Source organism: Camarhynchus parvulus, chromosome 3, assembly GCF_901933205.1.
Source record: "Camarhynchus parvulus chromosome 3, STF_HiC, whole genome shotgun sequence".
Classification (NCBI taxonomy): Eukaryota; Metazoa; Chordata; class Aves; order Passeriformes; family Thraupidae; genus Camarhynchus; species Camarhynchus parvulus.
Genome location: NC_044573.1, coordinates 106,797,989 through 106,823,326, shown reverse-complemented (window position 1 = coordinate 106,823,326; position 25,338 = coordinate 106,797,989). Strand labels below are relative to the sequence as shown.

Below are 25,338 nucleotides of genomic sequence, written 5' to 3'. Positions count from 1 at the left end.
GGTGTATCAGATCAAAAGGAACAATTAGCACCTGTCTATAACACTGGCCAGTAACTGAAGATTACATTTATACCATGGAAGATTACATTGCCAGTACACTTGTATGAAGTATGTTCCTGGTTATCTCTTCCAGGCTACAGCAATTGCCAGCCCAGAGACTTTTCCATGCATCCTGGAATCTTTAATGCTCATTTTCTGTCCCGTGTATGAATTTATTAGTCACTACCCTCCAAGATCAGAGTAACCCTTTAATGTGAACACCCTTGTGTATTTTAACCCTTCCATACTGTGGCAAGCAGTTCCAAATCCTAACTATAATTATTTTTAAAATATATATAAATTAAAAATAATTTTATGTGCAACTAGTTTTATTTGATGCTCTCCTCATCCCTGGATTATTTTAAAGGATGTGTTGTCTATGCTATGTTTGCAGAGACTTTAAGCACATCTTCCCTCAAAGTGTACCCTTTGTAGGCTAAAATGTCCTCAGTGTTTTGTCTCTCTTCCTTGCATAGAGGCTCTCCATTTCCTCTGAACTATTTTTTTCCAAGTATTTCTAGTTTTGCAGTAACCTTTTCATAAAGGGGACATAACTGCACAGTAGCAAGTGTGTGAATTTCACAGGGTATCACAGTAATATTTGCTTCTTTGTTCTTCATTCTTTTCCTAGTCACTTGTATTACTTGATTTCAAACATCTGCAAATGTCTTCTTGGTTAAAAAAGAGCTGGCAAAAATCAAGGTTATTTCAAAAGAGTGTTAAGGCTGTACTACTAAGTAACAGTCAATTTTTCTACATAAACAGTGATTTTCAGTAGATCATCATAAACTGTGCCTTTAAACTACTGAATGCACTTCTGTGGCAGATTGAACACTCATCTGTCATTGTTGAAATAGCCCTAAATTATTTTACAAGTACTTTTGAAAGAACTTTTTCTTGAAAAAATTATACTTCTAATTGTCATAATCTAGAATTAAAGAAAGCTGATTTGGTTGTGAAATTCTCACTTGTATCTGACGCGTTCTCTAGTGGGACAAGGAAAACTCTGAGCTTAGACATTAGGTCCACTAGGCCAAAACTTCACTCATCTCCATGAAACTCATGAAGAGTAAGGAGACCTGCATTCACATCTGTTTCTGAAAAAAGAGCAGAATGACTTTCATATCTTGCTTACTGGTTATCCCACATACTTAAAACAGCCCTTCCTTGAAAACCCCAGGCACAGCTCAAGGTCACATCTCATGACTCAGTCACTGAAATGACCCAAGTTTACAGGAAGGTGCAGGTTGTTTTAGTGACCTGTGTAGTTACCCACCCAGGAGCTCAGTTTTCTTTGTAATATGTGGGTGAACCCAATTTCTGGTTTGTGCAAAATGGATTTACTACCATTCACCAGAAAGATGGCAGAGCTCTGTAAGAGTTCAGTCACTTAAGATCAATGTTGCCAGCTTGCACTCTGCACTAAGCTACCTGACTGCTATATAGCACAAGCCGTGTATTTTCTGTGCACAGAAAAACTGCTTTATGAGATACAGAAAAATGGCAAAAACCAGGAGCATTTATCCAAAGCCATATAATACCACACTGTCTCAATATGAAAACTTGTTGACATGTTTGAGAAGCACCATCAAAAGAGAAGTCTTTTCGATGTCATATTAAAGCTTTTAGCTTACTTTGCATCATTTTGCTGTCTGCATAAATCCCTTTTACAACTGCATGTGTCCTGTAAACATGTCCAAACAATGCCTTAGCTTATTAACAGTAAGATTCTTCCCTCCAGCATAGATGACATAGTTATAAATGGCTCCTTTGAAGTTATACAATCCTATAGAAAAAGTTCACATGCTTCTTTGCAGTCAAGCTGTTTAACAGTATTAAAGTAACTTAATTTTCTTTTGGCAGGCATCCCTACCGAAGACTGTTCATGCTTAAACTTTGTATGAGCAACTGTGCATACCTCTGCTCACCTCAATGACAATTTGCACATGATTAGTTTTATGGACTGTGAGAAAAGTAGGGCTTCATTTGGAAACTTGTACAGAAGAAAGGAAAAAGGATGGATTTGACTAATACAGGGATAACCAGAAAACAAACAAAAAAACCCAAAACAAAACCAAAAAAAACCCACCCCTAAAAGGCTCAAAAGAGTGGGATTTTATCTTTAAGCTTGCCTAAATGCAGAAGAGGATATTGTCCTAGGGTGACTTTATGATGTTTATATTTTTAACCATCTGTTTCCTCCCAAATTTGCTCTAAACTGGTACAAATACCAACCTACATTACATAACTGTCCTACTGCAAGGTATGCATAGTTCAAAATATTATCAGGAAGGGTCTCCCCTGCCTTGATACTTTTGCAATTCTTTCTCTCAAAATTTCAATTATATCAAAAAAAGTATCATACAACTAGTTTGTATCACCTGAAAAAGCCAGAGTTGATTAAAACAAAACAAAACAAAACAATACCCACAAAATACCAATTCCTTACAGAAGGATTACATTTTAGTTGAAACAGATTAAGCCTATAAAATAAAGATGCTGCAGTAGGAACTGAATTCATAACGCCCTACTACTGGAGAGGAAAAGAGAAAATGTACATTGAACTCAAACCTTACCCGACACCTTATGAATCCATCCTGATAAACCCAGATTTGATCATCTGAGTCTGTATCTTCTGCAACCTGTATTCTGAGAAGATTCAGATTATCTAGGTTGCCATCAGCTGACATGAATTTTCCTGTTTCCTTGTTTCGAAGCCTGAAGTACACACGTTTCTGCACAAAACAAAAGAATTCTTAAACCACAATCTCAGCAGAGAACACATCCTGCTCTGAGTTAACTTCAGAGCAGTTACTGTCAGTGCTGAACCCCAAACATCCCTTTTTCTTTCTGAAAGCTTAACTTTTTTATTTGAGAATGTAATTGAGAAGCCCATAAACATCTGGACAAGACAAACTGTGAGAACTCACCACTCTGCATGGAGAGTTTTAGGCTTTCCTATGCACTGAAATCAGCACACAGTGGAAAACTAAAGATTTTTAATTCAGAGCAGAACTAACTTCTCTCTGCTAATTCCATTCCATATATGCTCTTAGCTTTCATTAAGGGTACATTTGTGTGGCCTCTTACACATGAACACTTCTGTTCAGACAAGCTCTCAGCAGGGCAGTCAAAATGCATTATTCCTAATTCTGCTTAAGGCTATGCAAAGACAAAGCTATGACAGCAAGCGAATGAAGCTGGTTACAGGTACAAGTAACCTATGAATTAGAAAAAGCTGTTTCTCCAACGAAACCAAGAACCTCAAATGTTACAAGCTCCCAGGACTGCTGCACCATTGGACAAGTTCATATGGAACAAAATATTATACATATTTATAGAACAAAATAAAGACTGCATGACAAGAATAAATTTTGCATTAGATTTGCAAATTATTCTGCCAACTAATAAGCAGGGAGGGACTTTTCCTCTTAAATCAACACAAAATCACTACTAACCGAAGTATCTTTTTTTTTTACCAATTTTCTTGTTGTTCCATAAATAATGCAGATAGTACAGACAGTATGCCAGCAACCAGTCTGGGTGCTAGTTATGAAACAACTTAAAATCATTTCTATATAGCAGTTATAGCCATTATTTATTAATCCTTAATTAATCCTTATATGCTGTCTTCTGTACTTTGGTTTAAAGGATGCTTAATTAACAGTTTAAGCCGTGTAACTGCAAAGCCATGTAGCATATTCAAACAGCTTTCATTACACACAAAACTCTGGATTTCTTTACACAATTGCCAATGCTGAAGTTTGTCACATGCCCGTGACAAGGCTGTAACACTGCTTACAGCTGCACAATATCTCCCCAACCCCATGACAAGATATAAATAAGTGCTTGATGAGCTCATCTCAGAGCCCACTCACCTGCAGTAAAGGTCTCAGAGAACCTATCTGACAAAAGCCACTGGCTTTACACCAATCTGGAATTTCATTTGGTGTTAACATCATCTGACGTCCCCTGTAATTACTGTGTTCATAAATTATCCATCTATGAGGAGAAAAAATAAGACAATGTTTTAACTGCTAAATTCTGCTTTGGAAGCAATAAATGAGTTTAATAGAAATCTGTCCCACAACATAGTAATGTTTAGCTCTGGAAAGCCAATTATCTTCTTTGTAACAGGCCTTAAAAATAATAAAATAGCATCCTGATTTAGGTCAGCCACACTGAGATGGGTACACAGGAGTTCTAATTTTAGAATCCTATTATTTAAAAATTACAAGCTGAATGAAGCACAGCCTTTTCTTGGGAGAACGCAACTTTTGAATACCATTTGTTTTCAGGAGGCACTGTGACTCCTCAAGGAGCACAGATCTATATATGCAGTAAATGCTACATTGCTGCAGGTGCAGAACCAGCTGGTTTGTGTGTCTGAATTTGGACAGGCGTGGTTCACATGAGAAAGAACTACTATGGATGCAGACTGGAACAAGCAAATACTGGAAACTGCAACAGGGTGAAGTTCTCCTGGGTATTTTGACAGAGGTTTTATTTCATAACATCTCTCTTCTTTCCAAATACCTGTGAGGGGGGTGGGGAAGAGGCAGAGCAAGAGTGCACATCGAAAGAATTTGTTTGGCATTCCCTAACATGCCTCCAACTATGCTTAAAATCACACAATGAGTGTAATCTGTCAGAACCCAACTTCTGATTCTTCATTATTGGCACAGCCAGTGAATTATGTCTGGGCTTCAAAATAGGCGGCCATACAGTGCAATTTCTAGAGTTTTCTCACAGTGATGTGCTGGGACTGTCTGGTAGCCATGGGGATTTGAGTACATGAACACTCAATATGTTCGTTTTCAGGTTACCTTCCCTCCTCTGACTGATTTGTCACCAGACTTCTCCATCCAGAAGCAAACTCACTTTAATTTTGGTGCTTTTTCACTGCCTAATACACATCTATCCCGAGGAATTCTAAATGGAGGTCTCTAAGCAAAGGACGAGAAGATGAAACTCTCTTCAATAAGGGAGGCAGCAGGGGCAAGGAAGCTGTAAACCCTGTATTTTGACACATTTCAGCAGCTGACACTGCCATAATGAAATCCAAATTTACATACCACATTCTATGTTTCCAGTGAGCCACCAAAAAAAAAAAAAAAACAAAACCAAAAACCCACATATATTCATTGGACAGGAAACACACACAATTCACAATTCCATTACCTGGAATCATGATATTGGCCAAAAAGTTACTTGATACTTGACTTCATGTTATGGAAAGAGAGAATCAACTATATTGTGGTTATGGTGAAAGATTCTGAAACCTTTGGAGGCTCCACAATACAAACATGTACCTTTTCTTGCAACCTTTGTTTCAAAGTTCAGTTTAGTGTGCTAAGAAAACTCTTTGACCAGCTTATCCTGATGAGGAAAATTATTTACTCTACAGATTTGCTTATTAGCAATCCACTTGAGGGCAGTCTTAAGCTACCCAGCAGCATCTCTCTAGCACACACCTTGGAAATTTACCTCTTCAAAAGAACACATTGAAATGCAATGCAACTGTAACATGGACCTATCATTAAAACAAAAACAAAAAAAAAAAAAAAAAAAAAACCAACAAAAAAAACCCAAAACAAACACACAAAAAAAAAATCAAACAAAAAAAAACCCCAAACGAAACCAAAAACAAAAACCAACCAAAAAAACAAAACAAAACAAAACCAATAAAAACCCAAATGACAAAAACAACCAAAACTGGGGGCAAGTATCTTAGAGGTAGAGGTTATCAACGGGGAAGAAAAAAACAAAAAGAGAATTCAACAGATCTGCTGGAATCCTAGAATATAGGACAGTAAATTTAAAAAGCATTTTAAAAAATGCTTCCAAACAGCTTTTTTAAACTTCATGACAGACTACTTTTTACATAGTCTTCAAAGGTATGTTTAGAGAACACAACTCCTTAAAAACATCCACCAAATCTAACTGGTAGATTCTCATCCAATTCCTGAAGTAAAAGGGACTATTACTACTAACACCAAGAGAGGTGAGCTCATGGTCTGATTGTACCTCTGTGTCCACAGCAGAGGTTAAAAGGATGACGGTGAAGACTTACTAAAAAACATTTTGAACTTGTAACACAGATCCCAAACCAAATTATTTTTTTACAACTGAGACCTAAACCAAGAGCAGAGAAGTTGGTTTTAAGGATGCTATCCAAGCTGATTTTTATAATATGGCATGAGAGAAGACATGAGTTTCCCTGAGAGCTTTATTCAAATTCATTTCAACTCCTAGCAAAGGGCATGAGTCAGTGATAATATATTGATGAGACAGGGTATGAAAATGCTCTGTAAGATAAAATGGCATTAATGCACTACACACATTATGATATTCTAATTTTACATTCTGTGGTTCCATTACACCTGTAAGTACTTCATTTTAAAGAATCAAAAGGTCATTTTAAACTTACATGCCACCAAGGACTTGAACTGAAGCTATGCGAGGATTGTATCCCAGGAACTGAAGATTTAAGATTTCTGTACTGAACTCGATTTTCTTTCCTTGGAAACCCATCTTTTCAAAAAGAGCTATGCAGGGCTCAGACAGCTCCTGCAAAAGGAAGATAAGTGCTTTTATAGGATGTTGGAATTCCAGATGGTGATTGTGAAGATCAGTACACCACATACTCCTTTTATTTTAGAGGTTTCTTCTGGATTGTTTAAGATCAAAAACCCAGAATATTTCTGCTCTTCAACTCTCTAATTAAACTTGAAAAGTCACAAAAAACCCTTATACAAAATACATGAGAGACCTGCTTGCATGGAACATAAAGCTTCCTTATCTTCAGGCACAAAGACCTCTGTGGCTGGTTCTTGCACAATACCTTAAGTATGTTTTAAAATACATTTTAATCAATGCCATATCTCTCTTTCATTGCACTAACCCCCACTCGTGGGAATTTTCATACAAAGAGCTGAACAGACAGTAAGATAATATGGATTTCTACAGCTTCAAATGATGACAGCCTTGTCAGCACTGCTTATCACTTATTGCATTAATTTTTAACTTTTACAGTAGGTTACGGCAACTTCAATCTCTGACTAGACGAAAGATTCAAGATTCATACTACTGAGGTAAAAATTCACAACAAGTGAAAACTCTAACATTGGAATCCTTCAAATTGCTGTGGGGAGATGATTCTTCCCCTTCTCTGTCAAAATGCTTCTGGTGTCAGAGGGATTCTGCCCACAGGAAGCTCTCTGCAACACTGAATCCGATTTGAATGTTTTCTGGAAAAGGAACTTTGGACTCTTTTCTGTGGGGCAAGGTATCTGTAGTGGACTGAAAATAACCTGTCATAATGAAGGCCTGTGGAAGCTGGGTTTGAAATTCCCTAGGGTAAAGTCAATTAAGCCTGAGTGTCCTGGTGCTGCAGTGTACACTCATAGACAGAAATGACACTGCCACTCCCTTTCTCACCAATCTTCCAGCCAATGACTGCATAAATCCAATGCCACAGCCAGAAGAGCTCCTTCCTTCTGGCAGGTGTTCAGTGCACTCACACATCAGCTGGATCGGGAACGCCTGACATGACGCAAAGTCTCGACAGACTCCCATCCGCCCTCAGGCATGGAAACAGGCCCTCCAAGGCAGAGCTGGCTCCTTGCATGCGTGGCAGCTCATATATGCATGCTTCCATGGGAATTTGTTAGGCAAGACCTCCCATCTACCCATTTCTAACAGTGCTTAAATTCCTCTTTAATCTTCCTTTAGATGTTTAAGGGCTCAGATGATGGCGTTGCATGAGCGTCACCATTACCTTCACAGCAGTCCAGTTTATCACAGAGCAGCTGAGCTGTGCTTCCTGATGGCACACATGCTGCTAGGCTGTGGAGAATTCCAGGAGAGGCCTTTTCCCTTTACTCCAAAATCAGAGTATGCTCAGCCCCACCATGAAAGGCAACACCAGTTAGGTTGTCATGCACCACCACGGGTGAAGAGCCCAGCGGGACCAGTCACACTGTGATGATGTCCCAGTGCCTCTGAACTCAGCCTTTTTACAGACTGGCACCTGCCCTCTGAGACATGCAACTTCTCAGACAGCAGCCTTTCAGCCTCATGCAATGCTTTAGAAATAATCCTCTTGTAAAGAAAACAGAAAATCCTCCAATTTTCTGCCACACCTTACACTGGGCATTTTTTTTTTGATTCAGCAGCAACACTGTTATATAGAACAGTGACAAGTGCAAGGTCAGCTCATGAATTTTCTGTCAGTTCTTCCCATGTACTGCACTGTACTAAGCTGGTGTTCCTGCAGATCTCCATTTAGTTATTCCACAGGGTTTCTCATTACAGATGACTGTTCAAGTATAAACCACATTCACAGCTGTTTTATAGTACGCTCAGGAAGAAGAAGATGTGTCAAATTCAAGAAGGAAAAATGGTATTTTCTATCTGCAGCACAACTATGTGGAACATGGAAAGCAAACACAACCAAGATATAGTGGAATCTAACCCCCCAAAACCCTTGAGCTTATAAACAGCCCTTAATACAGTTTCATAAGTTCCCTTATTTAAAAAAGCCCTTTTAGTTTTCACTTAAAGTGTATCAAATATCCCTTTAATTTCCTTTTTTTATCGGCCCTTAAAAATGATCCCTTCAAAGGGGTATTTAACTAGATAAATACAGTAACATGACATGAAAACAGTAAAGGTGCTTCTTGTATAGAACTGTCATGAAAAATCCTGAGGAAAGTTATAGAAATGGGAGATGGTAGGGAGGAATTAAGATTGGCACTGCCAAAATACAGTCCCAAAACATGTCTGACAGGTGAAACCAGGAGCTAAAATAATAAGTCTCAAGCTTTAGGAAAATCATGAAAAATAAACAATGTAAGTAGTAAGACAGAAATAATCGTTCTTTCTATTCTGGTTTGCTAATAAACCAATGAGCAAAGTAACCCATTCTCCTCTTCTCTGCAGCTAGGGAGCCTCTGAAGAAGGAAGCAGCAGCACATGATTTGCAGACAGATGCAGCTCTGTGCTGCTGTCTGAAGTGTGATAAAATGTAGGGCTAGAACAAGTTTCACAAGTGTAAAGAACTTAAAGAAGCACAGAACTGGCATTTCTGTTTTAACACATCAGTCTCTGTCACAAATAGTAAATCATTCAAAAGTAAGCTGATCCTTCCAGCTTGAAACAAGCATTTTAAACCCAGGAACTACTGAAATGAAACGAGCATTTTAAAGCCAGGAACTATTGAAATGTATTTTAATTCATGGCAATCGCCCACCAAGCTTGGCTAGAAACAATTCTATTGTTTTTAATAAGATCTGTCTACTAGACAGCCCAAGAGTTCAGAAGGCAGACCTACTTGCTGCAGTTGTTTACAGAGTATATCAAAATTCTCCAGAGCTGTGAAAGAGGATGACACATTTTAGCTCTCCATCAACTGCTACACCACTGACAGGTTAACAAAATTACACTGGAGTGCAATAAAGTTGCCAAATTCAAAGAGGAGATTCAAGAGTGAACTCCCCCTTTTTTAAAACGAGTACCATCTCCTCATGTTGCTGTAAGTTCCTGGAATCTTGACCACATTTTGCTAGTAATTACTTTGATCTTAAAAGATACTTGCAGATTCTGTAAGTGATCCATCATAATCATTGGTTGCAAGCTTGAGCAAACTCATTCCTGGCCACTGATGAGTTACAAAATATGTAAATGTAGTTTAGTTTGTATCCACCACACATAACAACACAGCCTGATTTTGCCAAATGGTATTGGGTGTTGCTTTACCTTATCTAGAAGGGTGCATTATTTTGTGATTAACTCAAATTCCATTGTCCTGATTATAACAACAGAGTCTTATAATTACATGTATTTCATGCAAAGTTGCTTAATTAGGCCTGCTTTTTAAATATGCATCCAAAACAAGGTCCATGGTACAGATATTTCTTCACACCATCCTACCACCTTCTCAACCTATTCTAAGTGGTCTCTCCTATCAGGAAATAGACCTGACTCTTTACAGAAGTTCTTTTATAAGCTGTTATTAAGAACAGGCATCCCAGGCAGTTGCTTCTGTAATGTCTTCTCCTTTACAAAAGCAGCACAGAGGTCAAGAACACCTGACTAACTGCAGCTAGGACATTTAACTGCTACTGCACAGAAAAAAACCCAAACCAAAACAAATAGACCAACCCCCTCACCACCCCCACTAACCCAAAGCCCCCTCTGTTGTATGCATGCCCTAGAATTTTTACTGTTGCAAAAAAAGCGTATCATCACTGTCCTTATCTTTACAATATTTTGAATATGTTTTACTTACAATATTTATGATCTGTAAAGATTTTAGAACTGCTTGGGGTGAACAACCCATTGCTGTCAGATCAGGATAGATCCCTTCTTCCAACACATACTGGTTACCGGCGAATTCCTCCTGGTCATACACTATGCAGCTGCAGAAAGAAGGAGAAGAAGTTCCCTCTTAAGACATCTGTGCCAGTAAAATGCATAAAATGCAGATGTATTATTTACAATGTTTTGTCCTGAAAGACTGATGTGCAAATAGCAAAGCATTGTTCTCTCTAAGTCCCCATACATGAAAGCACCTGTGTGTTAGAAAGCTGGTTGCTTTTCTAAAACTTTTACCATTTTAGTGATTTTGCATTATTCATTCAATATAACTTACCTGCCATCTAAAATTTTTGAAGACTTCACAGCAAATGAATCAATACATCCTGTGCTTTTTTCAAATATTTGGCAGTTACCCTTGAATTCAGGCTCTGAAAATAACTGGACCTTTAAAAAGTTATAAACATATTTAAAGAAATTAATTCTTCTACCTTCAGTTACATCTCTACCATTAATTCTATAATTACATAAAACATACTTTTAACACCCAGCCTTCCTTGGTTGCCTATGTTTGTCACCTCTTCAGTGTTACTATCCTTGCTCAAGAGAGCAAGGTAACAACTCCAAAAATTACTTCTGGCTGTAAATCTTAGTGACATACAAAATAATTAAAACAACTATAACAAGTATATCTTCTTGATCTATCAGCTGGGTAAGATGTTTAAATTCCCGAAGAGTGACCAGAATAGGCACAACTTTATTAAAAGGCCATAAAAAAGATTTCTTTTATATTGCTAATCTGCTTAATCTCCAAAATGCATACTCTTCGCAGTAAATGAAAACTCCCTGCCTCTCAGAACACTAATGGTGTATAATCCTGGCAAAGGACTCAGACAGCATGCCAAGAAGCATGGTATATATTCCCCGGATAGATGGGCTTTATGAGCCTGTTACAGCTACAGACACAGTCTCATGTTAGTTCTTTCTCTGCTCCAAGGATAAGAGATGATACATCCCCCAGAGTGCGTTGCCCTTATTAAAAAATTAAAAAATAAAAAAAATTCTAAGCAGCAAACTTGCTAATTTGGCTAGAGGATAATTAGCCATGATCACACAGAAGTCATTCTCATTACAACATGCCTACCAGCTTTATTCACTCTTAATAGAGATAGGCGTGTGGGCAGGTACAGCATTCTCCAAAGAGGAGCATGCTGACAATGGATGCAGCCTGTTGGCTGCAAGCCACTACTTCTTTGTTTCCTTAGGATAACGTCTTCCTTAGGATAGGGTCTTAATAGGCACATAATGTAAAGATGCAAATAATTTTTCATGCACACAGCTGAAAATAAGCAGCTTTGAGATTTTTATTCCCCATAGTTTATGCATTATCCCTATGCAGGGGATTCCTGTGAAGCGTGCTACTAATCAGGAGTAGCAAACCAGGACAGCTAAGAATTGTCTCCTTAGTTTTGAGGGCTGTGATATACTCACTACTTTGACTGAAATGAAAATAAAAAACAACAATAACTCTGTACAGGGAAAAACCTGAAAACTTGAGAAGGTTCAGAAATTAAGAAGGATGAAAAAAGCTGTCCATTAACCTCACTGCCAAAACTACATATTAGTACTTGCACAAAGGAGACAATCCAATGTAGAAATATATTAACTCACTGAACAGACAAGTTCTCCCTGCCATTTCCTTCCCTTATGTTATTGACAAAAAATGGCATTAACTTTTAAGCACAACTCGGCAGTATTTGTGAGTGAACAACTCCCTTCAAGTGCAACCACCACCAGCAAAACTTTTAACCAAAGAAATAGGCTCACAAGGAATTAAGCCAGCTGTACCAAGAACAACATCTATCCTGTAGTGCCCTCACCAAAACATCATCTGTTTGTAGAGCCCTAAGCAACAGACTCCAGGTCCTGCACCGCGACATAGAGGGCTGCAGGCTCCAGCTCTATGAAACAATCACTGATTCCTCAAACCACCTCACCTGCTGAACCAAGACATTGCCAGTGCCCTAAGAAAGTTCTGATGGCAAGTGTGTATCAAATCCCACCTTCCTTGGGTCTTAATGTGCCTTACTCAAGAGGTTTGGAAAGTAGTCTTCCTCCACCTGCAGTCTTCAGTCTTCCTTGACTAGTCAGCCATCTATGCAAATACCTGAGTGTTCCCCTGGACAAACAGCCACTTCTTTATTTACATGTTACAGACACTACACAGTAGGTTTCATGTGCTTAGAGAAGTATCTTACCTTGACTTTACCCCTTTCGTTTCCAACAATATCCTGCAAAAGTTTTGAGGGGAAAGAAGGGAAAAAATATTTTCAACAGCGATAAAATAACATACAAAATTTACTATTAATTATCATTTAAATAATGTAAATTTAACAGGATTTGATAGAAAAAATGGAGTTCCAAATAGTTCAGAGGAACTTGCAAAACAAGTAGAAAATTAGCTCCTTACCATAACAATGGGTTGAACTGAAGATATTTTGCAATTCTTTCCCCCCCATGACTCAATGCTGGGATACAGCCCTTTAGCCAGTATATACTGCTCCCCTGTAAACTCGGGATTCTCATAAGCCACCCATCTAAAAGAGAGAGTGATTGGTAGAAGTCACACTACTTTTCCAATATACAGATGTGTACATTCATTACTGTCTTAATGTAAGAACAAATAAAAAGTTTCTGAAATGCCAAACTGTGATGCTGTTAAAACCCTAAACAAACCAGTGTATCTGATAGTGCAAACCCTATGCAAATTTTACTACCTTCTTGCACTATGTTGATACAAATCAAAGTGAATTAGCTAAAGCAAAGCACAAGTTCAGACACATCACATATCATAAAAGTTATCTTCAGTAAGAATATTTCAAGATGTTTTACAATTTTATTATTTTACCAAGGTCAAGTTCTTCTCTTAAAAAAAAAAAAAAAAAAAAAAAACCCAGAACACCAGACAGATATCAGAACTTAGCTTTTTTAATAGAACTAACTTTCAGAGCAATCTGAGCAGTAAATGTAGCAATACTGACTTTTAATGTTGCCCCCAGCTACGGCTCAGTTGTGTTTAAGCAAATGCACACCCTAACAGGATGCTGAGCTGCAACAACAGGCATATAGTCTAAGCAGAGGAGACTGTTCCCTGCTAGGAGTCAGAGAGAGCAAGAAGAATATCCTTGAAAGCTAAGCACCAAAACCACCACAAATTTGACCAGATCAATGCATTTAAATGCAAAGCTGTTATTGTAACTACTCAGTTGGATCTCATGCTTAACATAGGCCACAAACTCAGAGATCTGCATCAAGTCTTCTGTCTCAGTCAGAATATGCCTTTTTAAAAAGCTTTCAACTTTTGACATGATACACACTTGAAGTATTGGAAAAGCAACCCAATCACTACATATATCTCTCTGATGTCCAATTACTCCTGCAGTCTTTAGGTCCAATCTTAAATATCTTGCTAAGAATAGTATACTACATTCAATAAATCTTCTGTTACAGTGTTCTTCTCACCCTGATTCCATACTGAAAGCCCAAACAGAGCACTTCCTGCATCTATACTACCTTTGATTTTGTGATTACCTGCAGAACTTGACTTGCTTTTCACTGCTATACTTCCCAAGCTTTCCCATACTTACAACTTTTTTTTTATCTGTTTGGTTGTTTTTTTGAGCGCCTATATGAGATCAGACCACAGTAGCAGCTGCATTTCATTCATTATATTTATGCAGGAATCAGGACATCTTGCTGGTTCCTGATTCTACAAGAAAAACTTCTACTCAGAGTCAACTTGCTTTTAATTTTAGCCACTGTAGTGCATAATGAGTATATGCTAGGTTATGCCAAAATCCACTTTCAATCGGCTCAGAAACTTACTCAGTTTCTACACTAACAAAAATTTCATATCACAAAGCAGTAAAATGAGACAGATCTTAAAATCTGCAGGGGAAGGTAACTCTCAACATCAAAATTCCCCATTAATTTATGTGTGTTAATCAGTTGGATTCTACTAAGCTGCAGTTTTATTCCCGGTACAAATGCCAGAGTCTCTGCAGATACAAGAAGTGGGGTAACTTCAAACTGAAATAAAGGTACATCAACATGTATGTGCCAAGAGTATGAACTTTGTTTTACTTGTCCATGGCAAACACTCAAACAGTGAATCACACACATCACTATTCACGTCTCTTGGTTTGCCTCAGATATAATCAATTATTCCAACTTGTTACACACTAATTACTTACAGCATATTTCAAGGTCCATTTCAAAATCACCTCAGAGTAATTCATCAAAGAGACATTGGTATGTACAATAAATTGAGCAGAGAGTTCAAATGTCTCAGGTGTGTCTATACCTGTATATCACATATGCCAAAAGCAGTGAAAATGAGGTTTCCTAAGCAATTTCTTCAGCAGGCATTCATTAGATTTTTCAGTGCTAAGTGCCAGGATCCAGCTATGGTGCACAGTAGTTTTACTCATTTGAGATCTATGCAAACAAGTGGTTTTGATATAAAATTAACTGTAAGACATGTCAGCAGCCTCCTAAGAGCCCCTTGATAGCAGTTATTTAGTTCCCCCCAGCCTGAATGCAGAAGTAATCAACAAATCTCACTTGCACATGTTTACATTTAAATAAATGGGATTTAAATAATTAAGTGCCACTCTTCCATGCAAGTCAGCCCATGCAGTCAGACAGTTCCTAGAGTCAGGGCTTAGTGGTGAAATACTTGTGCTTCTCCACTTAATTCAGAAGCCCATATAAGCTGCTGAAAGTAGTAATAACATCATCAAGGACAGGCAGCTGAATTCAGTACCAGCTAAACCTGCCAGACCTCAAGATTATCCCTAGGAAGGAGCACTGCCTTAATCCAACTTCTGACTTCACAGAAAGGCCGGAGAGCAAGATATTGCCTCCACACCTGAGCAAGAGAGTCACACTCCAGCTGCCAGGCACAACAAAAACTGAAGTGCTGTTCTGCAGCATGGCAGCAACCATCCTGCCCCACAGGCAATGAGCTCTCCTAGCACAACAGATTTTGTAACCCCCAGATGCACAAACTGCCCTCATGAGGCTGAGCAACAGCTCCATCCCAGGCTGCTGGCAGGAGGGTGCTGGAGACCTTTCCTCCTGGGCACCATCCATGCCCCTGAAGCCAGAAGTAGCATAAAGCTTTGATTATGTACTGTTAGTACTATTGCACACAGAGAATCTTTCACCAAAAACCTCTACATATGACATCTAGGAAGTGCAGCTCCAAACCGGGTCTGAATGTACAGGCAAGAAAATAATCCAGACATGGATAACTCACCAAAAATCAGATTTGCCCTCAGTTAGCCCGGGACTCACCTTGTCTGACTCTAGGAAGGAGGTCAGAAAGTTAACTGGCACTTGCAGACTTGTACAATATTAACAGATAGAATGAGGTAATAAAATTGTATTTATAGGAGAGAGAAAACGGGTTCATCATGCTCCTTTGTGACTGTGATTCTTATCCCAGGGACCTGCAAGCTTGAATTTTATGACTTCTTTAAAGATTTTTTTCTGAACATCAGTTCAGATATACAGAGAAGTTAAAGCTTTGTTTGAAGTGCTCTCCAGTGGAGTAACCAAGGGTACTTGCCCTTTTCAGCTCCCAGTGAAGGTTTGTTCCTGTACCTTGTGTCTCCAGTTTCACCCACGTTACCTTCCTGAGTGCATCTAGGTTAAATTTACTATCTTCTGGTTTCTGTATGTGAACCACTCATTACCTAATTATTTCCTTAATATCACTCACTATCCATACACACTCTAGCAACCCAATCTACATTGTGGATTAATTACTTGAAAACTAGGGGAAAACCAGGCTGATAACACAACCACAGTAAACAGATGACTACATAAAATAAACAAATCTGGGAAAATTCTTCCAGCAAGTTCAAAGGGAATTGACTAAAAGACAAGAGCTTCTTCAGGAGTTCTGGCAAAAGTTTGGTGTGTTTACAGGTAAAGAAAAGGCACATTTCAAACACGCAGTTCCTGTGATTTTGATCACTGTTAAATAAAAGCTTGAAGTTTTTAAGCAGAGGGGAAACCAAAATAGTACAACACTTGGTTTTAGTACTTGCTTGAACTTGTAAAGGGTGTTACCTGTTGCTAGTAAATAGTTCAATTTTCCACCACTTCAAATTCTGCCAGTTTGAAAGTAAAGTTCAAACCCTACTTAAAAGAAGAAAGGCCCCTCCTATTTCCAGGCAGCCTGGATTGCTTTCTCCCACCCTAATGGCAGAAAAATAATTTTTGAATTTTATGTTTGGCCAGTCTCCGAAAAATGCTCAAGAGCAAAACATTTTCATTTTTAAAGAAGTACATTTTCATTTTTCAAGAAGTCAATCCTCATCTCCTTAGGATATATTTTTAGGATGTCTTTACAATGGATTTAGCAAAGACATGAAAATATTGCTTGGAAACATGTTTAGAAACACTTAGAAATTTGGAAATTTTAATGCAGCTAGTGCTGAATTGCCCCAAAATTGAATAGTTCCCCCCAAATGCAGAGCTGGGCTGTCTCCAGCAATACAGTTCAGAGCTGCAGCTGAGCTCAGAACTCATTCCATAGTATCTGTGCACTGCAGTGTCAGGCTTCCTTTTCTTTGACATACCCTTTAAATTACAGAGCAATCAAATTAATTATGTGGGAAATACAGATCATCTGTTATCTTACTGCTCTAACTGCTTACCCCAGATACCTCTAGTTAAAAAATTGCAATGAAAGGTTGAGGGCTTCTTAAATTTTTGACTTATTTTAATTAAGTGTTCTCAATATAATACCAGGAAGGTTACTTCAAAATATTATGACAAGCTTTTATTGAATCTGTCACAGTTCACTATGTTATCATCTGCATTACAACCTGAACAGCTCAGGAAATTGCTCAATGGATTATTCATTGCCCCGTGACAGATTTCTTGGAAGGAAAGATATAAAAAAAATCTTCTACCTGAACAGACGGTTAACACTTAAAATAAAAGCACTGTACTGCCAAACATGACTTCACACAGATCATTCAAGTTTTCTGGCACTTTAACATTTAGTAAGATCACCACAAAACCCCCAAACACTCTCAATCTTTCTGGAAACAGAGGGGTTGTACAAGACACTTAAGGGCTGAGTGCTAGCCACCTGTTATGAGCAATGCATCTGAATTTTTAAAAAGCTTATTGCTACAAATTACATCTTTTGGAGTCTAGAAAGTGAGATTACAGAAGTGGTAGCAGAGTCTAGTTCAAGTTTTGTTCCTAAAGACTTCTAGCCACCTCTGCCATCAGTGTTAAAGCCACTCTTAATTACTAGAATGCTCAAACTCATGTATGATTCCTATCTCAGATGCAACAGACATATTTACCAGAACAACTACATGAAGGGCATGATAGGTAACCCACAATTTGTTTCCCAACCTTCAGAGACGACTCTTTCCCAGGGATCTCTCTTGCATATTACAGAAGACAAAAGAGCACAGGGGCTTCAAGGGTCACCAGGCAGAAAAAAACCTGCTGTCACACCATATTCATACAGAAATTAAAAGCATTCCGCTGGAATGCACCGAGCTTGATTCTGCAACCTTTATCCAGACAAAACTTGCAGAGATATAGCACAGATAACACACTGAAGATTTTGGGTGTGGCTGGGTAAGGCAGAGCTTCCAGCAAGTCACCTGCATGCATACCAGGCAAGGAGACAGACTGTACATTTCATGCTTTTTTGGTTCTGGTACTTTAGTTAATTTTGTGTGTTTGCAGCCATGATTGCTAATACTTGTCAGCATTTCCAAAATACTTTGATACGGTCTGCAAGGCTGTGAAACTCAATCTGCAGTTGATGGACTCGACTAATCAAACAGCAAAGTCTATCAGCTGATCAACTGCATGTGATAGCACATGTGGCACTAAGAGGTGGTTTGTTAATGGCCAGGGCTAATATACACTTCTGGGAACCCTATGTTTAACAAAACCCCAAACAAACAATAAACACCAACACCACAGCACTAAACCACTGTTAAACCTACAGGATTCACTGCAAAAGCAATGTTAATTTTCAGAACAGTTACTCTCCCTAGTATCAGAAGGTATTAGTGAGCATAGTAGAAGTTATCTCTAAAACACAAGAACAAGCAATCTACCTCTGGTCAAATGCAAGAAGCCTGGAGATTAGTTTCAAAAGTGGAAATTATTTCCATAACAATTTTGCTGTTGAAATGCTTCAAACAAATGCAGCCACAAGAACAAGCTATTCCTTCCTCTCTTGATGAAATCTCATCTCATGCTTTCATACTCTGTGTATCAGAAAGTCAATGCTTCTTGGGACCATCTTATCTTATTGTAAGAAGAAAGATGATTTACTGTACCTATTCACCAAAACTTTACTTTTCACATTCTGTGGTTAAGGGGAGAAAATTTTATCTGAAGACTCCACATAGAAGTCCCAAAATACAGCTGCAAACACCATCAATTTCTATAAAGACCAGCATATCTAAAATGAAAGAGTGAATAAAAATATCACTTACATGCCACTTAGCACATTTATAGACTGTGTCCTCAGCCCATATCCAGTGTCTTTCAAATTGGAAATGATACCTAACACGTTGATATTGGAACCCTTTGATCCAAAGTCTTTTTCACTGTACATTATCATATGGGAGCTTGTGAAATCCTGTTAAAACAAAGAGGAGCTCCATAAGGAAAGTGCCACATCATGACATCTCAGAGCACTCAGGAGATGCCTACTGTGTGTTCTTAGAACTTACACCAACAATTGGTCGCAGGGACTGCACCTCCTCATCGTAGCCACCCCAGTCTGCCCAATCCCGATACGCTCCTTCTTCCAGCAGGTACTGGTGGCCTTCAAACCCAGGCTTCTCGTAAGCAACCCAACTGAACAACAACAACAACAGAGTCTGAACGTGAAAATGGACAAGTGCCACTCCATGTTTTTATGGAGCAGATATAGATGCAATATTTATTCTTTTGCTGTGAATATTTTCGAATTTAGCCCTCAACCCAAAAAATACAAAAACAAAATAAACAGAGACTGGATTTGTCCACTGCAACTATGGAGTTACTACTTCAGCTGAAGGGTAAATACCACTTTTCCACACTTACACTCCTCCCAGTACTTTCATGGATCCCACTGATGTAAGTGGAAGTCTTGTCTTGTCTTCTGATTCCTTGTCATCAAGCATAAAGACCTCCGATTCTATTTCCACATGTTTTCCTTCAAAGAAAGGCTTTTCATAAACAATTACCTGGAGTAGAAATGAAGGAAAAGAAATATTGCAGGGAGGATGATGAATTCTGACAACAGACAGTTTCTTTAGCATGGGCAAATAGAGGGAGAATGCAAAATGATGAAACCAACTAGTGGGATCTCTCCTCTACAAGAGGCCTTTCCACTAGAGATGCAACGTGAGGGCTTGAGCATTCATTACCCATCTGCATCATCTCGATTGCTGTTATACTGTCATTTATGCATGTGATGGATGCAGAAATGTAACAGAAGTTATATTTTCATGGTGTAGTCACATACAAAAGGACTACCCAGTAAACCATCAGTAGTTGGCATCCAATCAAAGCATACTTATCTACCCACATGTAGTTCATGTGATGTAAAACAGCTTTGGACAATCAACACATACTGACTTTTACCTTTGGCTCCCCACTGAATTCAACTTTGCGGCCACCCTGTTAAAAGAAAGAAAAAAGAAGAAAAAATTAAGCTGTTCATGACTTAGACACTGGTAGATGTCTCTACGAGTCATCAATTCTTTGCAGAAAGTCAGGACCAAGCTTAAATATTCCTTAAAGAGTGCAAGTGAAAAAAAATGGCAGATTAATGGCAAAGATGCATGTAATCAAATGTTGTAAGTTCAAGAATTTTATAGACCAAAAATTTTAGTTTTTTTTAAAAAGTTACATTTTTCTAAGTCTTGAAAAATCTAACCACCTTAACACATTATTTCTAACATATAAACATAGGTCATTTAACTTTAAGTAATAGCAGTAGTTTACCATTTTCAAGGGTCTCATGGACCTAATGTAGGCTTCCTTCTTCTCCCAGAATAATAAACTAGGATATTCACCAGGTTCCAACATTAAAGGGACTCCCTGGAAACCAGGCTCTTCATAAAGAAGCCATCTAAAAGTAGAGGAGTGGAGGGACAAAAGTAAGACATAAAACCCCCAGAACAATTCTGAACAGTAAAGAACAAGACAATATGCTTACTTTAGGAACAAGATCATTGTTCCCTTTAAAGGGAGATTCCAAGCTAATACAAACTGGCTCAAATTGGTATAGTTTCATTGCAGACACATGGCTCCAAGAAACAAGCAAGGTGCTTTAGTTTTGTTACTGTCTGTAGCTGAATGTTTGATACATTGTGTGCCCCGTATTCACATCACTCAGTAAGCCTGTGGCTTGTGGCTGGTCATGCATGGTACTTCCAAGGGCTCAGTACTGGGGTAAATTCTGTTTAATACCTTAATATTAATGATTTAGATGAGGGGATTTGAGTGCTCCTCCAGCTGTTTTGCAGATGACAAGAAGTTGGGTGATCTGCTGAATGATAAGGAATCTTTACAGGGGGATCTGGATCAATGGGCCAAGGCCAATGGGATGAGGTTCAACATGGGAAAGTGCCAGGTCACAACATTCCCAAGCAGTGCTTCAGGACTGGGGAAGAGTGGCTGAAAAGCTGCTTGGCAGAAAAAGACCTGGGGGTGCTGGTCAACAGCAGTTTTACTTAAGCCAGCTGTGCCCAGGTGGCCAAGAAGGCCAATGGCATCCTGGCCTGTATCAGCAACAGCGTGGCCAGCAGGACAAGGCAGTGACTGTCCCCCTGTACTCAACACTGGTGATACCACACCTCAAATCCTGTGTTTCAGGATCAGTTTTGGACCCCTCACTATACCAAGGACATTGAGGGGCTGGATCATGTCTAGAAGGGGACAATTGAACTGGTGAAAGGTCTGGAGCACAACTCTAATAAGAATGGCTGAGGGAGCTGGAGGTGCTCAGCCTGGAAAGAATGAGATTCTGGGGAGATCTCACTGCTCTTTACAACTGCCTTGAAAAGAGGTAGTAGGCAGGTAGTGACCAGACAAGTGGAAGTGGCCTCAAGCTGCACCTGTGGAGGTTTAGACTGGATACTAGGAAAAAATAATTCACTGAAAGAGCTGTCACTGTAACAGGCTGCTCAGGGGAGTGGTGGAGTCACAATCCCTGTAGGCATTTAAAAGATGTGCAGTAGTGGTGCTTAGGGACATGGTTTAGTGGTGGACTTGGCAGTGTTGGGTTAATGGTGGTACTGGATGGTCTTACAAGGCCTTTTCCACCCTAAGGGATTCCATGACTAACTTCACTGCAAGAACTGACACACATGGAAGAACAAGGAGAGAGTACAGTCAGAAGATAAAGGTGCATTGACTCATTTTTGTTGGCAGCTTTTAACAAACAGCAATTAAGCATGAACACTGGGAAACTTTAAGATGATACAACCACACCCACATGGCAAGGTGACTCAGAATCAGAGCCTCCCTCACCTGCCAACACAGTGAACTATGTCATGCCTGTAAAATAAAGGCAAAAAACCCCCTAACCCTGCAACATGCAAAAAAGCAGCAGCCATCTGCAGAATTTCTCATGGAAGTGACTTCTTTCTACACTGGACTAATAGACAGATATCCAAGAAAGACAGTTGAAAAATGAATATATTTCACTTCCTAGGGGAAATATTAGTCTGCTCTCCTTCAGGGATACAAATGCAAGAGAGAGATATTAAGACAGCAAGAATGCATGTGGATTTAGTAAAACAATGCTGTTACACTAATGCAAAATAAAGACAGCTCAGATGTGCACAGGCTTTGCCTTCTTCCCAAAAGCCTGTAATTTTACTGGTCACAGGTAGCTTTTAAGTGAGACAGAAATAAAATGGAGACACAGATGAAGTGAATTAACAATCAACCTGCAAATAACATATCTGATTTCCTTACTCTTGCGAGACATGTAATTTGGATTGAGGTTGCAGTTTACCAGAAATAACTTCCTGTGAGAGAACCAACTACTTGGACATCTTCAAATTTGCCCACATACCAAAATGCTTCATTTTTTTTTCCACAAATCAAGGTGCAAATATTTACTCAGATAAAATACCCTTTGCCTAACAACAAAAATGTCTGTACATCATTTGGTAGATTTGAAACATCTCTGCTTTACATATTTCTATAAAAAGTGATATGTAACACCTGCCTTCAGCTAGGCAGTTTTTGATAGTTAGACTATTTGCAGCAAGGCAAGTGCTATCAGTGCCCAAACATAAGAGCTAACAACCAACCTCTGTACACCCTGTAAGAAGTTCTGCAGGATGACTGGAAGTGGCTCCAGTCTCACTTTTTCTGAAAGAAGCTTCTTTCTCTCTTCTGCATACTTTTCCCAGTGCTACTTTGAAGCATGTTTTCCATAACAATTAACTAGTTTGTTTATTAAGCCATGAAAACTAATACTGGTACAGAACCTGGGTTGCTCCTTAGAAGTCTCCTTTCTCATAAAAACTTGCCTGGTTCACAATATTACCCTCCTAATGCAGATGGCCAGATATTTTCAGGTGACATAACATCTTTGTATTACACATCACCATAAAAAACTTGATCAAAATGCACTGTGAAATACAACAATGTCACATATGGACTCTCTAAAGCACTAAGTCTTAGTTTATAACAGAAGGGCTTCAAAAATTTTCTTCTTTGGATGATTTCAAGTTTAGAAGAAAGCAAGTGGGAAATGTAGTCTTCTTATAACAATCCATTCCCTGCCCTCACTTATGGTAAGTTTGCCTGAATGAAAAAAAGCAGGAGAGGCAAACTCATTCCTTGGCTACAAATACGCAAGGGTTATTCAGTATTTGCTACACGCAAGCAGAAGAAAATCTAGCTCTAACAAAACATTCTAGGTCAGACTCCCCAAGAGTGAAGCATTACAGTGATGTACTAACACTACTGTCAACAAATAGACTGCCAAAATATAGGACTAGAATAAATACAGCCTGCTCGCGAGTCTGACAGGTGTAACCAATGGTTTAAACTAAATTCCTGTCATCGCACTACACATTCATACAGAGCTGCATACTTACATGCCCCAATGCACTTTAATAGAACAAGTCTTCTGAGTGGTTCCAAACACCCCTGTTTCTTCAGTGTCATCAAAAAAGGAAGTCACGATTCCTAACCCTTCAGGCTCTGTATACAAATCAATTCGGCAAACCCTGTAATCCTGAAAAATGAAGATTGCCATAATCACTTGATCTGTGCTGGGAGTTCTATAATTACTGTGCATAACTAAATCAGTTTTGAAACACCTGTTTATTTTAAATTGTTTCCCCCCCTTGTCAATTACTACTGCTATTAGATGCCTATAATAAAAGTATAGCTAAGCCAGTTTGCCTGTCTCTGAAGCAAGACAGTCAGTCAATCTCTAATCAGCATTTACATTGTTTACTTTCTGCCATCTAGGCAGGAATGCATCTTCTTGCATCAGTTAACATCTCCTCTAGCAAATTAAATCCTAAGATAATAGCAAACAAGCCATCCTTGAAGTGAACTGCAACTTAAACAAGAATTGTAGTTACAAGCAATATATATTCCTCCTTTTTCCTTTCCTGCTCAAATAACTTTATCGCTTGTGCTTGTTTTGGCAACCTGTAATTGTAACTACTTAATGGTAGGTTAAAAGTGCATAGAAAAGATGTTCCATCACGTGTGAAACTTACCAGTAAGTTTGCCCATACCAGGGAAACCAAAGTTTGGTGTTTCACACTGAAGTCTGTATTGAGTGCAAGTTTGGTTTGTATTGGAAATAAAAGAAAAAGCCATATTTTGAAAATACCAAATTATTGATGGTTTTCTGGGATGCTTTTCCTGACACTGACCAGACTACAAAGCATATGCTGTATGTAGCATTTTGGTGGCTATTCTAATAAAGCCCACCAAATTTCTGTTCCTATCCTGTCCTTCCTCTTGATGTTACCACAACCCCCACTGCACAAAAGCCCTCACATGCATTTTGTGATTAAACATGAAATTCAACATAGAATATTGTTTCATGCACTTGTAGCTCATGTTACACTTGTGTCCTAATAGACCAATCACACTCTCTATCAGTATAAAACATCACTGTACATTAAGCTCTATAAAAAAATTTTGACTTGTATTACTTGCCTTAACAACATGCCTTATTGAACCGATCACTGCAGGCTTTTGAGATGTGCAGTCACTTTGCTCTTCAGAAGCACCTGCACCCCAAATATCTGTGAGTTCCAACTCTCCTTCTTCCAATGGAATAGAGGGGCCTTCAAAATTTGGTTTTTCATAGAGTATCCAGCTTAAAATAAATTTTTAAAAATCTAATTTTTCATGGTGCTTTATCAAGTGTGATTTGCAAAAATCATGATCCCACTTAACAAATCGTTTCATACACACTACTGTTTCCAAACCCTTGCCATTTCCCCAATACAGCTTATTCACCCAACACTGCTGATGCAAGCCATTTTCAGTCTCTGTGATACCTTTAAAAACAATGATAAAACCAAAAATGTCTACTGCTGAATTGTACTTTCACAAAAAACTCCTCCACCTTATAAAACTGATAATTTAGGGCAGCAAAGACTACTATCTCTGAATACCAGACTTCGTATGAGATACTAATCAGAACCAATTTGTACATCAGAGAAAACAATGACACTGCAGACTGCTGCATCATGTATAAACAGAGAAGTTGCTTGGATCCTGTGAACAACAGCCTGGAGTTCCACAGGAGCTGGGGTAGATGTGCTAGAGAATGATAAGACTGCTCAGAAGACAAGGACAACTTCATTTTTAATGGTAGAAGAGAATATATAACTAAATAAGAACTTGATCCATCTGCAAATACAAGCCCTTCACTCAGGCTCT

General features: G+C 38.7%; 1 protein-coding gene across 1 annotated transcript in view; it reads right to left on the bottom strand.

Moving 5' to 3' along the window:
• Positions 1 to 25,338, bottom strand: part of CRYBG1 (crystallin beta-gamma domain containing 1) — a 95,264-nt gene that overhangs the window by 3,184 nt on the left and 66,742 nt on the right. The window contains exons 8-21 of the mRNA XM_030945402.1: positions 24,607 to 24,769; positions 23,523 to 23,662; positions 20,407 to 20,533; positions 20,044 to 20,079; positions 19,501 to 19,643; positions 19,146 to 19,272; positions 18,906 to 19,051; positions 12,827 to 12,953; positions 12,615 to 12,647; positions 10,694 to 10,803; positions 10,331 to 10,460; positions 6,470 to 6,609; positions 3,918 to 4,041; positions 2,616 to 2,774 (exon numbers count right to left, since the gene is read on the bottom strand). Of these exons, the coding sequence (XP_030801262.1) occupies positions 2,616 to 2,774; positions 3,918 to 4,041; positions 6,470 to 6,609; positions 10,331 to 10,460; positions 10,694 to 10,803; positions 12,615 to 12,647; positions 12,827 to 12,953; positions 18,906 to 19,051; positions 19,146 to 19,272; positions 19,501 to 19,643; positions 20,044 to 20,079; positions 20,407 to 20,533; positions 23,523 to 23,662; positions 24,607 to 24,769 (1,705 nt within the window). The remainder of the gene's footprint in view (positions 1 to 2,615; positions 2,775 to 3,917; positions 4,042 to 6,469; positions 6,610 to 10,330; positions 10,461 to 10,693; positions 10,804 to 12,614; positions 12,648 to 12,826; positions 12,954 to 18,905; positions 19,052 to 19,145; positions 19,273 to 19,500; positions 19,644 to 20,043; positions 20,080 to 20,406; positions 20,534 to 23,522; positions 23,663 to 24,606; positions 24,770 to 25,338) is intronic.